Source organism: Ambystoma mexicanum, chromosome 8 (genome assembly GCF_040938575.1).
Source record: "Ambystoma mexicanum isolate Mex_15411 chromosome 8, UKY_AmexF1_1, whole genome shotgun sequence".
NCBI lineage: Eukaryota > Metazoa > Chordata > Amphibia > Caudata > Ambystomatidae > Ambystoma > Ambystoma mexicanum.
The window spans coordinates 1235633073-1235653143 of record NC_090929.1 but is presented as its reverse complement, the minus strand read 5'-3'; the positions used below and the strand labels follow the sequence as shown (position 1 = coordinate 1235653143).

The 20071-nt window shown below is 44.6% G+C and overlaps 1 protein-coding gene across 6 annotated transcripts in view; it reads left to right on the top strand.

Moving 5' to 3' along the window:
- PLCE1 (phospholipase C epsilon 1) overlaps positions 1-20071 on the top strand; it is a 3624599-nt gene that overhangs the window by 2823832 nt on the left and 780696 nt on the right. For all 6 annotated transcript variants that reach the window (XM_069611343.1, XM_069611341.1, XM_069611340.1 and 3 more), the window contains one exon: positions 16181-16312. In XM_069611343.1, coding sequence (XP_069467444.1) covers positions 16181-16312 — 132 coding nt within the window. The remainder of the gene's footprint in view (positions 1-16180; positions 16313-20071) is intronic.

Here is a 20071-nt window from a genome sequence, read left to right as displayed (position 1 = left end):
GTTCTGCAACAACGACGGACGCCCTTTCGGAGCAGCGGAGGCAAGGGCGCCTCCAAAGGTTCCGGCGGCGGTTTCTCCTCCTACCGTCAAGCGGCCCGCTCGTCATCTCAGGAGGCCTACAGAGGACGAGGCAAGCCTGGCGGACCCCGCCGTCGTCGCCAAGGACAAGGCGCTAAAGCCTCGTCGAAGCAGGATTGAACCGGCCGGAGGGTCGGGCCCCCACCGAAGCACCCCGGTGGGAGGCCGGCTGGCGAGCTTCGTCAGCGTGTGGGAGTCCATCTCCACCGACCGTTGGGTGCTGGACGCCTTGGCCCGGTGCCACGCGCTCGAGTTTCAAAGAAAGGGTCCGCGCGTCCCCCCGTGGCCAGGAAAGAACTTCACATCCCTCAACTTCTCCTGGAGGTGAAGGCGATGCTCAAGAAGGGCGCCATCGAACTCGTCCCAAAGAGGCTTCGGGGCTCCGGAGTCTACTCGAGATACTTCCTCGTGAAGAAGAAGACGGGGGGATGGCGCCCCATCCTGGACCTGCGACGTCTGAACAAGTTCATCAAGGCGCAAAAGTTCCGGATGGTCACCCTCCACCACGTCCTGGGTCAGCTGGAGGAAGGAGACTTCCTGTCGTCGTTGGATTTGGAGGATGCCTACTTCCATATTCCCATCTTGAAGGGGCACCGAAAATTCCTCAGGTTTGTGGTCCAAGGGCGGCATTACCAGTTCAAAGCCCTCCCCTTCGGTCTACGGTCGGCACCCAGGGTGTTCACCAAGTGCCTCGCACCGGTGGCGGCTCAGCTGCGCCGCGAAGGGATCCACGTCTACCCCTACCTGGACGACTGGCTCATCCGAGCCAAGACAAGGGAACTCGCCGTGGTTCACACGGCAAGGACCGTCCAACTTCTCACGGACCTGGGATTCTCCGTGAACTACGCCAAATCCCACCTGGTACCCGCGCAAGACACTCTGTTTCTGGGAGCGAGGGTCAACACAGTGTCCCTTCTGGCCTCCCCGTCGGAGGAGAGGACCAGGACCATCCTGGGCAAGGTGCAGCGGATGTTGGTGGCCGACGCGGCCAAGGTGAGGTCCATCAAGTCCCTCCTCGGAATGATGTCTTCCTGCATCTACCTCATTCCCATGTGCAGGCTCCGGATGCGCCCGTTGCAGGAGTTCCTGGACGCGCGCTGGATCCAAACGACGGGCAACTTCGAGGAAAGGATCACACTCGACGAGAGTTTCCGACGAGCGATCCGGTGGTGGGGCACCCGCGCGCATCTGACGGCGGGCATGGACTTCCAGACCCCAGCCCACCAGGAGACAGTGACCACGGATGCCTCCCTGGAAGGGTGGGGAGCGCACACCGAAAATCTGCACGCAAGGGGCCTTTGGCTCCCGACGGAGAAATCCTTACATATCAACGTCCTGGAGCTCCGTGCAGTGTTTTGGGCCCTCAGGTCCTTCCTTCCGTCCCTCAAGGGCAAGGTGGTGAGGATCTTCACCGACAACACCACCACCATGTTTTACATCAGAAAACAGGGCGGAACCAGGTCCCCAGCACTGTCCAAGGAGGCGCAGGACCTGTGGCATTGGGCAGTCGCCCAAGGGATGTTTCTGGTGCCGTTTCATCTGGCAGGGATAAAAAACACCATCGCCGACTCACTCAGCAGGGAGCTGCGCTCGTGACACGAGTGGGAACTACGGCAGGATCTAGTGGATCGCCTCTTCCAACGGTGGGGCACACCCCAGATCGACCTGTTCGCGACGGCGACGAACTCCAAGTGCCGGAGGTTCGCCAGCAGGTTTCCCCAGGCGAGGAGCATGGGCGATGCTTTCTCGTTCCCCTGGGAGGGCCTGTTCCTCTACGCGTTCCCTCCTTTGCCACTGCTAATCCGGCTCGTCAACCAGCTCAAGAGGTCACGGTGCAGGATGATCCTCGTCGCACCTGCGTGGCCGAGGCAGATATGGTTCCCGGACCTTCTGGACTTGTCAGCGTCCCCGCCAATCAAGCTGCCGGTGGACGCGGATCTGCTCTCCAGGGAAGGAGGCGCCATCCTCCACCACGACCCGAAATCGCTGAACTTGCAGGCCTGGCTCCTGCAGCGCTAGAGTTTGGAGGATACGACATACCGGCCGACTGCAGAGAGGTTCTTGCAAAGGCCAGGGCGTCCTCGACTCTTAAATGCTACGGACACAAATGGAAGAGGTTCTCTGTCTGGTGCCACGCACAGAAGATTAACCCTCTACGGATTACGGCTCCCCAAGTTCTGCCGTACCTGCTGACGCTGGCCAAAGCTGGACTGGCACACGCGTCCATCAAGATTCATCTTGCTGCGATCTCCCGATACACCAGAACCACGGGACGGACGCCCTTGTGGTCTCATCGTCTGGTGAAAGAGTTCATGAAGGGACTGTTCAGATCGTTCCCGCCGGTGAAGGCTCCGGCCCCGGCGTGGGAGCTCAACGTGGTGCTGACCAAGCTCATGGGACCTCCGTTCGAGCCTCTGCACTCGGCCCCGTTGAAGTTTCTGTCGTGGAAAACAGCGTTTCTTGTGGCCATCACCTCCGCACGACGGGTGGGAGAGATCCAGGCCCTTTCCTGCAAGGCCCCGTACTTGACTTTTCACGACACGAGGGTAGTGCTCAGGACGCACCCCTCCTTCATGCCCAAGGTACCGTCGGACTTCCATCTCAACGAACCCTTGGTGTTGCCTGTGTTCTTCCCGTCGCCTTCGTCGCCGGCTGAGAGGACTTTGCACTCGCTGATGTGGCTAGAGCGCTGAAGTTCTACGTGGACCGCACGAAGTGTTTTCGGAAGACGTCACAACTCTTTGTGAACTTTGGACCTGTCAATCAGGGGAAGGCTCTCTCGAAGGCTTCCATTTCCAGATGGCTCTCCGGCTGTATCATGCACTGTCATCGGTTGGCAAACCGACCGCTGCCCGGCCGTCCGAGAGCCCATTCCACCAGAGCGATCGCAGCTACCACAGCGCTCCTTTCTGGTGTGCCCCTGCTGGACATATGCAGGGCTGCTACGTGGAGGTCGACGCACACCTTCACGAAGTTCTACTGCGTCGATCGGGATTCCAGGGAGGAGTCCAGGGTCGGCCAAGCAGTGCTGCGCAACCTGTTCGCCTGAGGTGAGCCTGGTGAGGAGGTAAGATGCTTAATGTTGAGTTTGATGCAATGCTTAATGTTGAGCCTTTGCCACCTCCCGTGGTTGTGCATGTGTGTACTGCTATGTATTCTTTATTCATGAGCATGTGAATCCATGCCAGACCCCATGCTGGAGAAGGAACAAGTTACTTACCTGTAACTGTTGTTCTCCAGCATGGGTCTGGCATGGATTCACATGCGAACCCTCCCGCCTACCCCTCTGCGGCTCTTCACTTGGTCATACTGCCACTTCACGTGGTTCCAAATCTGAAGATGGCTGCCAGAGGCGGTGCTTAGGTAGAGGGCAGTCATTGGCTGTGGTCAGTATGACGCAGAGACCAGTGATTGGTTATTACTACGAAAGACAGATCAGAAACGAAACTGATACTGGTTTTTTCTTTACCGAGGATTCCCAGCCTGACGACGGGGAATATTCATGAGCATGTGAATCCATGCCAGACCCATGCTGGAGAACAACAGTTACAGGTAAGTAACTTGTTCCTTAGCTATCAAAAAAGCTTATACCTATGATGGCAAAGGTTCTTTGTGGAATAAATGAGACACAGCGCACATGTTGGAACTACCTACTTTCAGCTTATCATTTGTAAACATGAAGTGTTGGGTTTTAAAATGTACAGCGAATGCAAGAATGTGTGCATTTATAGATAAAATTAATTTTAAAAGTATATTATTCATTTGGAGATTCATGCAGTCATAGCTTAAAATCGTATTGTCCAATTTAGGATAAAAAAAAGAATAATATTTACATAAATTATTGCAGAATCAAGTATGGGCAACGCCAACCTTTACCAATATTATTTCTTCCTTCTTTTTTTAACCATCTACTGAAAACTTGCAACACCTTTCTAGTGTAAAAGATGGCCAAACCCAAAACATTTCTTAAATTTGCTGAAAATAGTTTTCAAAAAGGTTATTGCATATCTTTCTTGGTAACATCTAATCTTGGCAGGTAGAGATACAGGACAAGAATTCCCCAAACCATTACCAAGGTTTGCTTATTTGAATTGACATCTACTTTCCAAAGTTTAGAAAGGTTTTAATTAATCTCACATGATGTAACATCTATTAGTATTGATTGCCATCCCGTTCACTCTTTTTGTGCATCTTCTTTGTCCTTGATCTATCTCTCTGCTTTTACTTCGTCATTGAGCAGCTAGGTTTGATTTTCTTTCTGATATCATATTTTGTGCCTCTGCTGTATATGAAGCCTGTGCTTAGGTTGGTAACATTTGACATGCTTTTTGTATTATGCTTAATTGTTCACTTCACTTCTAATATTTTTCACTTAATTTAGGGTTTGCTGGAAATGGAATTTGGGTTTAATGTTTAAGAAAACCCTCCAGCCTGACAATATTGTTCTGTTACTTTTGATACTTTTCAACAGCTATTTCAGGTTTCAAGGCAAATATTATCTACAAGCCACAGGTACATTTATGGGCTCCTCCATGGCCCCAGCATATGCTAATACATTTATGTATAGATTTGGGCATCAGCATGTATTGAAACCATCCAGAATGGTCCTGCAGGATACTAATGTGGAAACGCTGCATAGACGCTATCTTTGGTATTTGGTGTGGCACACGAGAAGAACTAGATTCCTTCTTTAACTATCTAAATACAGTGCAGGGCAGCATTAACTTCACCATGGAAGTCGGAGCACCATCATTACACTTCCTGGACGTCAGTCTGGAAATTCAAGATAACCGGATCACCACCACTGTTTTCCACAAACTAACGATGTGAACAATTTGTTACATTTTAAAAAATTTCCACCCAAAATCCATGCTAAAAAGTCTGCCATTCAGCCAAATCTTAAAACTGAAACGAATCATCTCGGACCGAGCGGGATTAGACACAGAGTGCTCTAAATTACTGGAAAGATTTGAAACAAGGGGCTGTCCGGATTCAGTACTTAGAGAAGCCAAACAAAGATCAGATCTGATCAGCAAGGATCACCTTCTGATTCCAAAGAAGAATGATAAGGAGACACCTTTACTGTACATCTCCAAATACTCGAGACAAAGTTTTCAAGTGGGAAAAGCAATTAGAAAACACTGGAGTATCCTACATAACGATCCTATGCTACACCAGTTATTCCCTATAGCACCCATGATGGCATTTAGACGTGGCCACAACCTTAGAGACGCGCTAGTGAGAGCTGAGAGACCAACCAAAGACAAACATATGCTATTAAAAACAAGAGAGCCCGGGACATTTCCCTGCTTATGTTGCACCCATTGCAACAATGTAGTGAAATGAGACACAGTCTCATATCCCCGGACGGGGAAGAAAATAAAACTCAGAGAATATGCAACATGCATGTCCACAGGAGTTATATACGGCATCAAATGCCCATGCGGTAAATTATATGTGGGCCAGACCACGAGACCTGTGAAAGAAAGACTAACTGAACATAAGTCTAACATTAGATGGAAAAATGTTAAGTCACCTCTTGCAAGACACTTCTGTGAAAACAACCATACTGTGGCTCAATTTAAATATCAGATCCTAGAGGTGGTCAAAAAAACCGCACATGGGTGGTAACTATCAAGCAATCCTATCTCGCAGAGAGAAATATTGGATACATCACTTGGACACACTACTCCCTAAAGGGCTAAATGAATAATTTTCACTTAAATGTTTTGTGTGAAGCTAACTCTAGCCATTAATACTCCAACAGTTAACATCCAGCACCCCCTGTCTCGACTTATAGAGGGCCCCAGTAAAGGCTACCCTGACAGTTACGACTAAACAGGTCATGTGACATGAATACCCCACACTGCCTAAAGATAAGTGTCCATAATTGATGGTATTGCTTGTTTTTTATCTAAACCAGATGTTAACACCAAATGTATTCCTTTTCCTCTAGCATTTTCTAGGTTGCCATTAGGTACATTTGAGTACACTAATATGTTTTACACTTTGTGCAAATCTACTTTATAAGGATACATTGTCACTACATTCATCCCTGATATGATCTCTTTGAATGATTATGTGCAAACAATAAACACACATCGGTTGTATCTCCCACCATAACTGGTTCTAAGTAGTATATAGCTAAGTTGCCTTCCGCACCCTGAGCATTACCAGCTGTACTTTATTTGACTCCATTATCCCTCTTTTCAATTCTACATTTTATTTTTCTGTTTCTCTTATTGTTACTTTCATGATGTAATTTTGGCATCACTTAACCTAATCATTCACCTGGCACAGACTTGCATCTCCATACAATTGCAAGCACCTATAACTTGGTGTTTGCTCTTGTACAACATAGACACACACACTTAGAGCCCTTTCCATAATGGATGCCTTCAACGACATCACGGCACTGGATTTAGTCCCCTTCTCTTTATTTTGCAAGTTTATTGCATACACAAAGGTGAGTTTAACTTTGCAGCCACCATAGCATTGAGAGGTAACCCAACAGCATTTAGTAATATTTGAGCCTATTTCCTATCTATGGTTGCAGGGCCCTACGGAACAAGTTCAACATAAGGTGAAATCTTACTCTGGCACAAGCTGCGCCTAGAAAAAGGGCTAGCATATATAGTCCCCCGCTGCTTTTATTTGGCAACACACACCGTGAAAAGTGAGAAGGCCACAGTGAGTGTTCTATTCTCCTTCTCCGTTCCCCTCATCATTTAAGTTACAGTTATTATCCGTAACATATATTGACTAGGCTGAAAGATTTGTTGGGAAATGAACCAGCCCATTAAGTCTCTCATAGTGTGAGCCGGATATTGAAGTATTATGATATCCGTATGACCAGTTATAGAGATTATCAAACCTGTGTTCATTAGTGGCTTTGAATAGGTCTACATGTAATGTGAAAGTTGTAGTTACTTGACCAAAAACTACACAATTAAGTGTTAATGCTTCATATGAGTCCTCCATGTACAATCCTTACATAGTTTTTTTTATTTCCTCCATTGTCTATCAACAATTCAATACTCTTTGGCTCATGAAGAAGAGATCATCATCTTGAAACGCGTCAGCCACCAACACTGAATTTAACCTTCTCTGTTATATGCGTTCTCTGATTGAATCAATAACTCTTTGTATCAAATACATACAACGTTGTTTGCGTTTACTTGGTTACTAATGAAAATATTGTCTTTTCTACAAAACAAAACTGAATGAATATATAACCGTCCAGAGACGGGATCTGAAGGTGTGCAGGTGACGGGAGGGTTCCGTCTTGGATCCTCTTTCTCTTGCACTTTTGATACTTTACCACATTTCGACACACTTTCAATTTCATATGAATTGCTTGTGTCGTGTTATACTTAAGTAACACCTATATCTGATTGTGAGTCCGGCTGAGAGTCCAGTCTCTCCCCAGTCCGACGCTTTTGCTTGTTGGAGGTGTATCCTGTTTGCATCCTGCTGCGGTGCCTTTAAGCTGAAAGAACTGCCCATAAATACTGGAAGCGGTGCGTAGCATGGGTGCATGAGTCGGCTGAGAGTCCAGTCTCTCCCCAGTCACTCACGAGTCACTATCGAGCGCTACTAATACTTCGGAAACTTCAGCCTTGGTACTTGATGTGGCCAAGCAATTGTTGAGTCACTGCAACAAGTTGGCGTTCGAATGCGGCAAAAGCAACGGCTACCAACGGCGTCAGCGAGACAAAGTGAAAGTGACTCAACCTGCAAGGTGAGTGAGTGGGCTGTGAGTAATGTGGGCGGGATGCCAGCTCATTCTGAAAATGCTGTATGCACAGAGACAGCAACAGTTATAGACATAGCTGTTAACACGGTGCGGAAGAAAAGTGAAATTGATACTGACATAGAAAGCAACGTGACTATTCTCGATGTAACATATGCAGAACTCTTGCAGGCTGACGCCGTCCTTACATATTCAAAGATTAATCAGCAAGGAGTTGAATGCTAAGACAGACGATAGTCAAACCTTACAAAGAGGATAATAAGGATAACGATCTCAAAACGATTGAACAGAACAATCGGACCAAGAAGTTGAACGAGAACGGCAATGAAACTGAAGCTGTAGCCGAAGCCGTGAGGCAGATTCATTCTATCAGCTCACAAGCACAAGCAAACTCATTGGGGGTAGTGTGCGCTGAGAATCAAACATGCGCAGACAATGCTGAAAGAAATTAGTCAACACAATATGAGACTGAGTGAGAACCCAACAAGATTGTTGGAAAGGATAGCAAACAAAACACAGCTGAGTCGAGGCGAGTAACATCAAAAGAAATTACTAATGCAAAATGCACCGCCCTGCAAATAAAACAAAATGTCAATGATGAGCAAGAGAAACTGATTTATAAGACTTAAGGAGGACGCTGCAGAAATGAGGGAGCGCATATGTGAACAGTCTCTGCGCTTCTCTTTTGAGGAAAGGTATTCGAACAAAAATGCTAGCAAATACATCTCAACTACTGTCACTGCGTTATCCAAAGGAAAACAACAATTCTTTTCAACCCTCGAACTTTTAAGTGAACTGAATGCTGAAGTGAACGGTGATAAGAGACCTAGGTCAAATGGCGGAAACTGCGAAAGCTGACAGACAGTCTCCGGTATACACCAGCAACATGCACGATGACAATTGTCATGGTGCAAACCTTGACCCTTCTAGTGTGCAGTGCTCGCCGACCTATTCGCTAAGTAATCACTTGTCGGAAAATGAACCAAACTTTGAAAGACCGCAGCTTTCTAGCAAGGCTGTGACGCAGATTTATAACATCCTAATGGCAGCCCTCACTAGTTTGCTTGCCCCCTTCTTAAAGCTCTATGAAGATATTCACAGTAGCTTAAAAGATCATGACACCTTGCTTGCTATGATTCATGGCAAACTCTTACACGTAAAAACCTTTACAACAACTATCCAGGACACAGTGAATGTTGAGGCAGAGTCTTCCGCAAGATGGCAAGCCCGTCTAAGTGACATGCCACAGGGCGAATATATTGAAAAAAGTAATATGATGGATGCACTGTTGGAGTCCATGAAATGCCTAGTTGCGGTAAATTGATAAAACTGCCAAGAAACACAACTTCGGCAATTCCATGCTTGAATCATGAGGCTCAATTCCTCAAAGATGGCAAACAAGGTGGTGACCACACAAAAACTGCAATCGGTACGGCGGAGGCACACAAGAAAACAAAAATCAACATCAGATTCGACAGCTCCTTCATGAACGCAACATCAACTTAGCACAAGATTAAAAGAATGCTACATTTGATATGAGCAATCACACAGAGAGGCGATCGGATGAAGAAGTATTTGATATTTTCAAAAAACAAACAAAACAAAACACACAATCAGAATCAGTGAAAAAAAAGGCCTACTGGACAAAGAATCAAAATCACAAAATTTTAAAGGGAAAATTAAACGGAGAACAAATGGCTTTTAAGCTTTTTTAAGGCACCTACAGTTGCCAGTGCGAAGTATTAGCAGTGACACAAGAGCCAAAAGAGAAGTACATCAAAAGTGAGAACATAACCCTGCTCTAAATAACGAGACCCGCATGAATGATGAGCAAATCTTTACATCCAATAATGTAAACAAAGTTACGACATAAACGGCTCCTTTGATAAATCAGGAAGTGAGCAAATTTGAAGACTATGACCATTTAGAAGATCTGTCGCAAAATTTGGAAGAGAATGAAGACTCAAGAATAAGCTGTCAGGAAATCACAATTAACGCAGCTGGGCAAGATTACTGTACAGTCCAGTTTCAATACATCTAAAAGGGGGATCTAGCCCTAAGCGAAGGAAGCGTGAATCAAGCTCCATGATGAAGTAAGTCCCGACCTTAAAGTGCAATCACTGGGATCTTCGAATGGCAGAACTTTTAATCCTACAAAACCCTGCACTAGAAGCCAAAAATCAAACAATAACGCCAATCTCTACGAAAAACCAGCAAGACATCCAACAAGAGATCAGAGTAAAGTGGTCTTAGAAAATATATTAACAACAAAAAACGAGGTAAACTTGAACAGAAAAAACATAATGAAACTACTACATTCTGTTCCACCTCTAAGAGCTGTCAGCTCGGATGACATTGCAATTATTGAATATGCAAAAGAGACCAGAATACACTGGGTAATACTGCATATGAAATAACAACTGACAAAGGAACTGCTACTAACAGCCAAGATCTCAATCCTATCCTTTGCTTTTGAAATAAGAGATTATACCTGGCAACGGGGCTATGACAATGCACAAAGTCACAAAGCTGAGTTAAGCAAACACCGAAGTAGGTCTGAAAAATAAAGAGATCAAAGATTTGGTCCAAACTTTTAAACTAGGGAGCATTTCCTGACTGTAACCTTCGAAAACAGACCAATGCAAAACAAACAGGTGGTGCAAACAAAATCAAAGAATAAAGATGATGATCCCACCGACTGAAATTGGCTTTCAAGAGCCCTAGCAAATACGTCTTATGACTAACCACAAGCAAACTGGAAGAAAGAATCTGGAACCTTTATCTCATGGAATACCTCAGGGTTTAAACATCGCTTTGGGAAACAATCTCTTAATTTGGATCAATATGACATAATCTGTCTATAAGAGACATGGATGCGTGATACTCCTTCTCGAGATGGTTATGCTATACTACTAAATCCAGCGTTAAAAGGCCAACGTGGAAGACTTTATGCAGAGTTATTAACAATGATTAAAAATAACCTCGGGTTCACGATTAAGAAAAGTAAAAACATTAATCTCTTTATCCAGGTAACAACCGTGCAACATACTTACATTGATGGAGGTTTACCAATATGTACAGTGATCCTAAATCTGTACTGGAACCTGATTCTAATATCGACAAACAAGTTCATCGGAACAATAAACACAATAATTGATAATTGCCATTTGAGTTTGCCAAACTTCCATCTTCTAATATGTTTCGATTTAAACATCAAATGCCTAGAATTGAGTATATTACAGCGTCTACTCGAGAATGAAGAAATGATGTAAGGCATTGAGAGATAAAGCTCTGAAATTGCTACATGCTAAAAGGACAAACAATTGGAGATATTTCAGACAAACCAACATGGAAAGGGAATTGCAGTACATATATCATTATTTACATATGGAGCGTGTGTAACTTTAGACATATCATCGAAAGACTAGATACAATATCAACAGACCTGAGTGATCACGATTTAATCTGTCTGAAATGGAAAACCAGAAAAAAGATCTCAACGAGAGTACACTTGCCTGAAGCCGTAGGAAACCAAGGAAGAAATAGGCTGAAGTTTTCTGTGAAACACATCAAAATGATAACCGAAAAACACTGGGAGCAAGAAAGAAAACAGCACACTGAAAACTCCTATGTGCCATTATTGGCAAGCTATAAGAAGACGCAAACTGGATTCAAGTATCCATATCAAAAACCAAAATACCAATACAGTACCGAGGTGGCACAACAAAAAAAATCCTTAAGGAAGGATCTCAAAAAAAGCAAATAATATACTAGAACCACTGAGATCCTTCGCTATCAGGCAAAGAAAGCAGCAATATCGTAACTGAATGCTTACATTCTGATTACATCGGAATCAGGAACAAGGTGAGGAGATGCTTAAGGCAATCTGCAAGGCAAATGGATGGCAGAGAGACCTGGGCTTTGCTCGACAAGACAACGTTAAAACATAAGGCGATTTTAAGTAGTGGCGTAAATGAAGGGCATTGGATAGAACACTACACTAGAGTATTTACAGATGTAAATAAAAAGACAGATCTCCCTATAGACGAATGCTTGCTACCATGGCAGACCAAAATCGACCAAAATGAAATAGGTGAAGGTATTGAACCCGGGGACGGGTCCTTTAAGGTGAGGTAACAGTATCTGTTATGGATGGGGATGCAGATCTTACTCATACACCAATAATCAGACCGACTCAGGAAGTTGTCAAACTTTGTTCTATTTTAATAACAAGTCTTTAAAACAGGGAGTACAGCGGACATCAACGGACGCCGCACAGCTTGCTCAACGAGTTCTCGAAAACATATCAAAAACAATATTTTTTTATACTAAAAATTTGTCATAACTGACGTCATGCTATGTGGCAAAATAAGAAAACCTATTAGGGGATATGATAGGCTTAAAGGGAACATATAGGTATACTTTCTGTATGGGCGGGGATTGTGATTGGATCTCTAAAGTCAGGTGGACAACTAAGCCCACCCCAAGTGTATGTCATCTTCTGTGTCAGACTAATACACGGCGTACTATTGGCTTCTCAAACTATAGGGCTCCTTGATACGTGGCCCTCTTAAATTGGTTGGCATGCTTGTACCCTTCTGGAATATTCCACTTGCTAGCAGCATGCCAGCTGGTACCCCAGGTGCTGGGGGGTTGGCCTGGTCATGCCTGCCCACCCAATTAGCCCAACATCCATCATCACTCCTGCGGTCTGCCATTCAATTAAATCTGTTTGAACTCGGCCTTGCAGAGGCTCCCTGTGCCTGAGAATAAAAGGCAGTGAGGCATGGCCTTATCATCTGGTCTTTGTGTAGCTCGCACCAAAGTCTATTTTCATCTGACCATGTGACTGGAGACCATGTTTTTGAGCTCCTTTGCTGTATTTAATACTATTAAACGAAGAAATCTTGGCACTCTCAGTGGTTTTCATTACCCCTTCTCACGTTCATGTATCCTCTTGAATAGACAACTAGGCTCTCAGCGGCCTCGACTTTTGACACTGCCAGGCAAGCCTTCTCAAATCTTCCTTCGCTGTCAGCTATTCTTATTCTGCTGCGCCACACTTCCAGCCCTTTCATTCACAGGGTCCAAGTTTGCTAAAGTGCATCCGGAATCTATACATATACATTGGCTCATCGCCTGCAATCTATTCACTACGTAGCCAGCTTTATGATTACTTCCTCTGCTTGCGTTACTGCGTCTGTACAATTGTAAAATGGTTTTGCATTTTCTCCAGTGCTTCTCCGCACGTGCAATCTTCATTTTGTTCCCGAAATGTTGCTTACTTTGTCACCAGTTTCTATAAGGTCTCTATTCTTTCTTCATTGACATCTTTTCTGGGTGCTTCATCTCTGCTTCATGTGATGTCACCAGTCTTCTCTTTCATTTTCTTTCACACTTCTTCCGGAATTTCCTTCAAAAGACCGCCATTTCTTCGTGGATACATGTAGGGTTTTCTCAATGGATACCTTGTTTCAAGGACTTTTTGCGATACAGGCACCATTATTGGCCTTGCACATGTCGCAATTTCCGGTTGCCAACATTTAGGCAGAATAGGGGCACGACTTCCGGTAGAGGTACTTGGCTCCTCCTCTACAGTATCAGAAAATTAAAATCCTCGAATGCACCCGGCCCAGATGGGTTGACAAATAACATCCTAAAAAAAGCACTGGATGAGTGGGCCAAACTGATAAATGAAATATTTAAGAAGATCACAACAACTGGCAAATTACCTCCGACCTGGACAATGGGCATCATTATGCCAATTTACAAGCAAGGAGATAGATCGGATCCCAGAAACTATAGACGTATTGCCTTATTAGATGCTAACGGAAAACTACTTGCAGCCCACATTCAGAAACAGCTTGTATGTTGGACTAACAACTATAACATCATGGATATAAGGCAAACTGGGTTCACGAAGGGACCAGGAACAGATCTCAATCTCTTCATTCTAAATGACCTAAAAATGCAAACAATCAGAAATAAAACACATCTATACATTGCATTTATCCATCTCCAACAAGCCTTTAATAGTATAAACGGGTCATAATTATGGGACAAAATACGCACATGGAAATGTCCTGATGTACTGTTGGAAATCATCAAGGCCTTTCACACCGATATGTCCATTCGCATATGGTTAAACAAACACGGTGACCTATCTTCAGAAATAAAAACAGACAAAGGTGTGAAACAAGGATGTCCCTTGGCGTCCACACTATTCAACCTCTACCTAGCAAATTTGCCGCTTACCTTGGAAAATGTGGCTGACTTTCCACCAAAAATGAACAGCCAATACATTTCATGAATCCTATATGTAGATGATTTAGTGCTGATTGATCATACTCAAATAGGACTCCAACGAAAATTGAGTCACCTAGAAGAATACAAACTAAAAAAACAAGCTAATGATGAACAGCAAGAAAGCAAAAATCTTAAGCATTGTATATGGGCATAAGAAAACTACTTCATTCAATTGGAAAGTAGGAAACGAACTGTTGGAACAACTTCATTCAATCAGATATTTGGGCATTCAATTTAACAATAAATTTGGCGAAGCTATCTGGATAAACATTCTTAAATCGAAAATGAAAATGCTCGCCTGACAAGGAGCCATAATTCACACACAGTATCGAAAATTCACAATGTTGCCATTGTTAATTTTCTACAAACAAAAAGTGATGCCAATAATGACGCATGGCGGAGAAGCAGCCTTAGGTTTCATTTGGACAACTTGGAATCTGCTTGAAGGTGCATTTTGGAAAACCGTATTACACATACCCAAATGTATTCCAGTGAGTGTGATAAGAAATTATATTAGGACTACAATCCCTATATTCAATAATACTATGGAAAAGTCTGTCATTCTACAGGAAACTTATAATGAAATACTCAGCTATACCATAACAGATTCCAATTAGACCAACAAATGGCCCCCATATCTGGCCTATGGATGAATGCCACAAGATGTGCTTAATGCACCAGAAAGACCTGGAAGCGGACCAAGAAACCTTGATCAGGAACCCTGATGCAGCGAAAAAAGCTACAACAGAGAGACTGGATTGAAACATCAAAACAAAGAGCAAACTACAAACCGTTAATGCTCTTTCTCAATGAACCACGTGGGCTAAATACAATGCCAAAATATCTTCAGAAATGTTCTAGCCGGTATCATTGTAACCAATTTTTACGGCTAAGGCTCAACTTATACCACGCTAAAGAGATCATGTTTAGACGAAAGCAAAAGAACTGCCTTGACAATGGGCCTCATTACACGGAAGGCGGTAATCCAGGGTGCTATTAGCACCCTGGACCATGCCGGTAAATTACCGGCACCGCCTTGGCGGAAAGGGGATTTACCGCCCCATTCCAAGGTTGGAGGGGCGGTAAATCCCCCTTCCGCCATTGCCCTTCCCCATTCCCATTTCTGCCCCATAGGGCTCTATGGGAATGGGGAAGGCGCTAATTACGGCACCGCAATTTTGCGGTGCCGTAATTAGCTCCGAGGTCCCTTAGCGGGTTGGTTTTTAACGCCTGCAAGAAGCAGGCGTTAATTCCTCCAACCCGCAAAGGGACCTCGTAGTACGGCGGTAAGGGTTAACGGTCACCGTTGCCATTAACGGTGACCGTTATCCCTTACCGCCGTTCGTGTAATGAGGCCCAATGTGTGCCGATTTGCAAACTGGACATGAACATAGAACCATCAAAACATCTGCTAATTGCGTGTCCAGCCCTAAAGTCACAGAGAACATTATATCTTGGAAAGTCTGTCACAAATGCAAGCTCACTAACTGTGAATGAATGGTGAAGTATTTTTCTGTTAGGCGAAAAAACTTCTCTTGTGTGTGCTGGTATAAACTTTCTTGACAAAATATTGGAAATGCCAAAGATGGCTGGATCCTCCGATGTGTAAAAGAACGATGGAAGAACCGGGCACTAATCAAGTTAACGAAGATGACACATATGACAACAAAGACTGTTATGATAAATGTGTCTCTAAAGAATGACAAAGCAATATTTTCTTATGTGTAAAACAAGTTTGTAACAAACTATAACAATAAAAAAAAATTACAAAATTGTGAAAAATTCTCAAGGCTAAACAACACATGAAGTGGAATGGATGCATGATATGCTTGTATTTAATATGCAGACATTACATGCTTGCACACATTTGACTGAGCCAGATTTACAAAAATACTTTTTCAATGAGAAAATCCCATTGAAAAACCTGTGTACTAGGTGATATGTGGAATTGGTGCCTTAACATATAATGTAAAAAGCAGCTTGATATGTATGGGCCCTCTTGGTCTTAATCACTTGTTAATTATTCCTTTTATATGTAAACAGGCCTTTCAACTCTAACCCCATGTGGATCTGCTAGAGGAAAAGAAAGAAAAAGCAGGAAGTCTATTTTTGGCAACAATCCTGGCAGAACAAGCCCCGGGGAGACAGCAACACTTGCCAAAGCATCTGGAAAAGGTAAAGGCTGCTCCTTCTATGTTTAGTCAGTGATCCAAACAGTTTCTTGGCTACTCATCAAGTAATTGGTTCAAAATGTATTTCCACAGAACTGAGAATGTTTATTGGGCCACAAAAACACTTGATTTTAATAGTAAAGAACAATTCAAAACAATACATGATTTTTGCATGGTAATTTACAAGCAAATGGTGAATTTGGCCAAATGTGAGTATGATATCTTCTCAACTATAGAAGTCTGATATTTAAGGAATTCCAATGCATTTATTTCAAGGCCTATCTTCCTCATCCTTCAGCCTACCTGTAAATGAGCACACACACTAAAATTAGACTCTCATAACAGGGAAGCACTAATATACCTCAATGTGTGTCTTGTAGTGTTCCACGGCTGCTCTGTGCTATGCCTTCAGAGAGCACAATGCTCTCCATTGTTGTGTTTTATATAACTTTTAGTGGTTTGTTTTTACATTTAATGTCATCATTTTTCTTTTGTTTTTGTTTACACATTCAGTCCAACATTCACATGAATTTATCAAGCGTGCTGTGACTTTATTGCAGATTCAAAAATACAATAGTGACATTAAAAACAAATAATTTGCTTCGCAGCTAGATATGTTGAAATATATAATGTCCAAAAATATAAGTGAAAACAACAACATAAAGCCAGCCAACATAAATTGTAGAATGGTCATGTTGATGGTAGTGATTGTTACATTTCCATTGTCGTAACAGCCAATAGTGAAGCAATTGCCTGACAGTTTGGCCAGAATGGGGCTCATTTTCAATTCAGCCATAACTCGATTGCAATGCGTAAAAGCCTTGAGTAAGGCTTTAACGCCTTGCAATCACTCAATGGCTCATTTTCAATTATTTGTATGGCAAAGAGGAGCGATGCAGCGCAACTTGCGTTTCCTCCTCTCCCTTCCTCTCTGTCATACAAATGTTCTAGCATCTGCACCAGCATAGATTTTCATGCTGGCGGTCCCTATGGAGTCTGCAAGCTTTATGCTATTCAGATTAAAAGAGGCACAGTTCTCTGGGCCAGTCTTGGATAGGTTCTGCACTTTCCTGAGTGCCTGTTCTCAAAGGGTTTCCCTCCTTCCCTATCGATCCTCTCCTGACGCAGTGACTTGTGGGGTTCCTCAGGGCTCGGCTTTGTCTCTGCTGCTGTGTAATCTATACATCTGGCCCTTAATGACACTCATTCAGTCATTTGGGTTCAAGGTCTTTTCCTATGCAGACAATACCTAAATTCTGTTTAGGTTAGACCCGAATCAGATTGATGTTAGAGTAAGACTAAAAAGTTGTCTTGACGCTATCCGAGGCTGAATGGAAGCCAACTGGCTTAAATTAAATGTTGGGAAGACTGAGGTCTTGATTGTCGGCCCGATTGAGGCCACGACGAGCTGGACCTCTGAATTCTGCCCGTCTTCACTTGGACCTCTGCCAGAACCTGCCAAAGTGGTTCAGAACCTGGGCATCAAAATACCCACTTCCCTGACCATGGAGAACCAGATAAATTCAGTATGTTGGGTAGGCTTCCTTAAACTGAAGCAGCTTACGAAAATTCTCCCTTTTTTTCCCGTGCAATTCCATGGCCAAGTAGTTGCATCTTGCATCAACGGGAGCATTGACTGCTGCAACACTATCTATCTGGCACAACCATTATATTTTATTCAACATTTTCAAGTGCTGCAAAACACAGCAGTTTGATTAGTGCAGTAGATTCCTGTCGACCAGCATGTCTCTAAGGCACGTCAGTCCCTGCACTGGTTGCCAGTTACAGCCAGAGTCAAGTTTAAGGCCTCGTGCATGATCCACCAACCTCTGAGTAGGAAAGGTTGCCGGGCCATTCAGGAGAAGCTACAGAGCTATACGCTGGGGCGCCGCCTTATATCTACTGATGCAGCACTCCGGTGCGTTCCTAAATACCACAATGAGCGAATCAGCGGCAGGGCCTTCTCCATCGCAGGGCCCAGGCTCAGGAATCCACTGCCACTTCAGGTGCGTTGCAGTGGATTTCGTACTTTTCAAGCAAAATTTAAAAACCTTCCTATTCAAGTGATTCTCCGCTCTAGTCTCTCCAGTATCTCTCAAATGCGCCATGATGCCTTTGGTGAAAGTGCACAATAGAAGTGATTGATTGATTGATTGATAAAGCAGGTGGACCCAATAGGGATTCATTGTACACGTTCCCTGCCATGACAGCATGGCAGGGAGCGTGTACAAGGACAATTGAACCCTTCCCAACATGTAAGCATGTCAGGGAGGGTTTAATTTCAGTTGGAAGCACTGCTTACCATTCACACAGGCTGGCCCTGACTGCCTTCTTTTCTTCAGAGTGGGGCAAGTGCGTGCTGGTCCTAGCAAACAACACAGTGGCCAGGCATTACCTCAACGAGCGAAGTGGTATTGAGATCCTTGCCACTGTACAGAGAATCAATACGACTGTGGTTGCGGGCTCTGTAAAACAGTCTCTCTCTCAGCAGCCCATCTAGCTTGGACAGAGAGTGTCATAGAGGATGCCTTGGGCAGGCAAACTTCGGCCTCCCATGAGTGGGAGCTGTACCAGAAAGCTCAGGAGGAGATATTCTCCTTGTAGGGGACACTTAAAGTGGACATCTTTGCCTCCAGTATCAACAGGAAGTGCTAGCTCTGCGCTAGGAAATGCCCTCGTCAGGGAGCTCTGGGGGATGCACTGAGATCGAATGGGATTTTGACCTGCTCTAAGCATTCCTGCCAATCTCTTTCATTCTACTGGTTCTCAGGAGGCTGTGCCTATTCGGGTCCACATTGATTTTGATTGCTCCTAGACTGGGCGAAGAGGATGTGGTACCCAGAGCATCTGGACATGTCTATCTGTCCTCCCTGGTGCCTTCTGTCGAGCGTGGATCTGCTCTCTGAGCTGGAGGGGGTGGGATCTACACCAGAACCTCAGCTTCCTGAACTTTGATGCTTGGCTGCTGTGACGATTCATGCAATCTTGTCACTTCTCCTCAGAGGGAAGCCCTTCCCTATGAAGCAAGGGAGGTGAGGGTGCTACCCAATAGTCCCACTAGGGGTGGTTGAAAGCAGGAAGACCTCATAGGGAGAGACTCCCCTCATGGGTAGAAGGACTGAAGACCTCCCTAAACCCTTGTGCCATGACCCTATTGACTCCGTCTCCCTCCCAACCTGAAACTACTACTGTGTGTTATTGTGAAGTCTCTACTATCTCACCTGTAAGAACAGATAAGAATGAGACGAAGAAGAACCAAAGAAACATACAAAACAACAGTGGAAGGGATTACCACAGTAATGTGACGAGGTGACCACCAGGAGGCATGAAGATAACTTCAGAGGCATTGATGGCAAACATTGACAAGTTGCTGGGGCGGTCACAGCAATATAAATCTAGAGGAAGAACTGGGGGTGTTCAGGAGCAGGAAGAGCAGCGAGGGAAGCTTCCACCTGTCCTGGACGGCCCAGGAAATTCAAACCCGTGCTGCCCGAAGCATCAAGAGACAGTCGGTCTCAGAAGAGGAAGCTGAAGAGAAGCACACAAGCTGGAACAACCCTGACTCGCTGCAGAAGCAGGAGGAATCCAGCGGTGGCGTGGCCTCTCTGTGGTGGACCATCTGGTCCATAAAATGCGGCGAAACCGCAGCAACAACGGCTCTGTGGAGCAGCAACGACCAAAGAGGAGGGAAGCAGGAAAACGCGCTGAGCGCGTCTGGAACCAACAGCGACCTGAGACCCTGGAAATAACTGGTAGCTCTCCC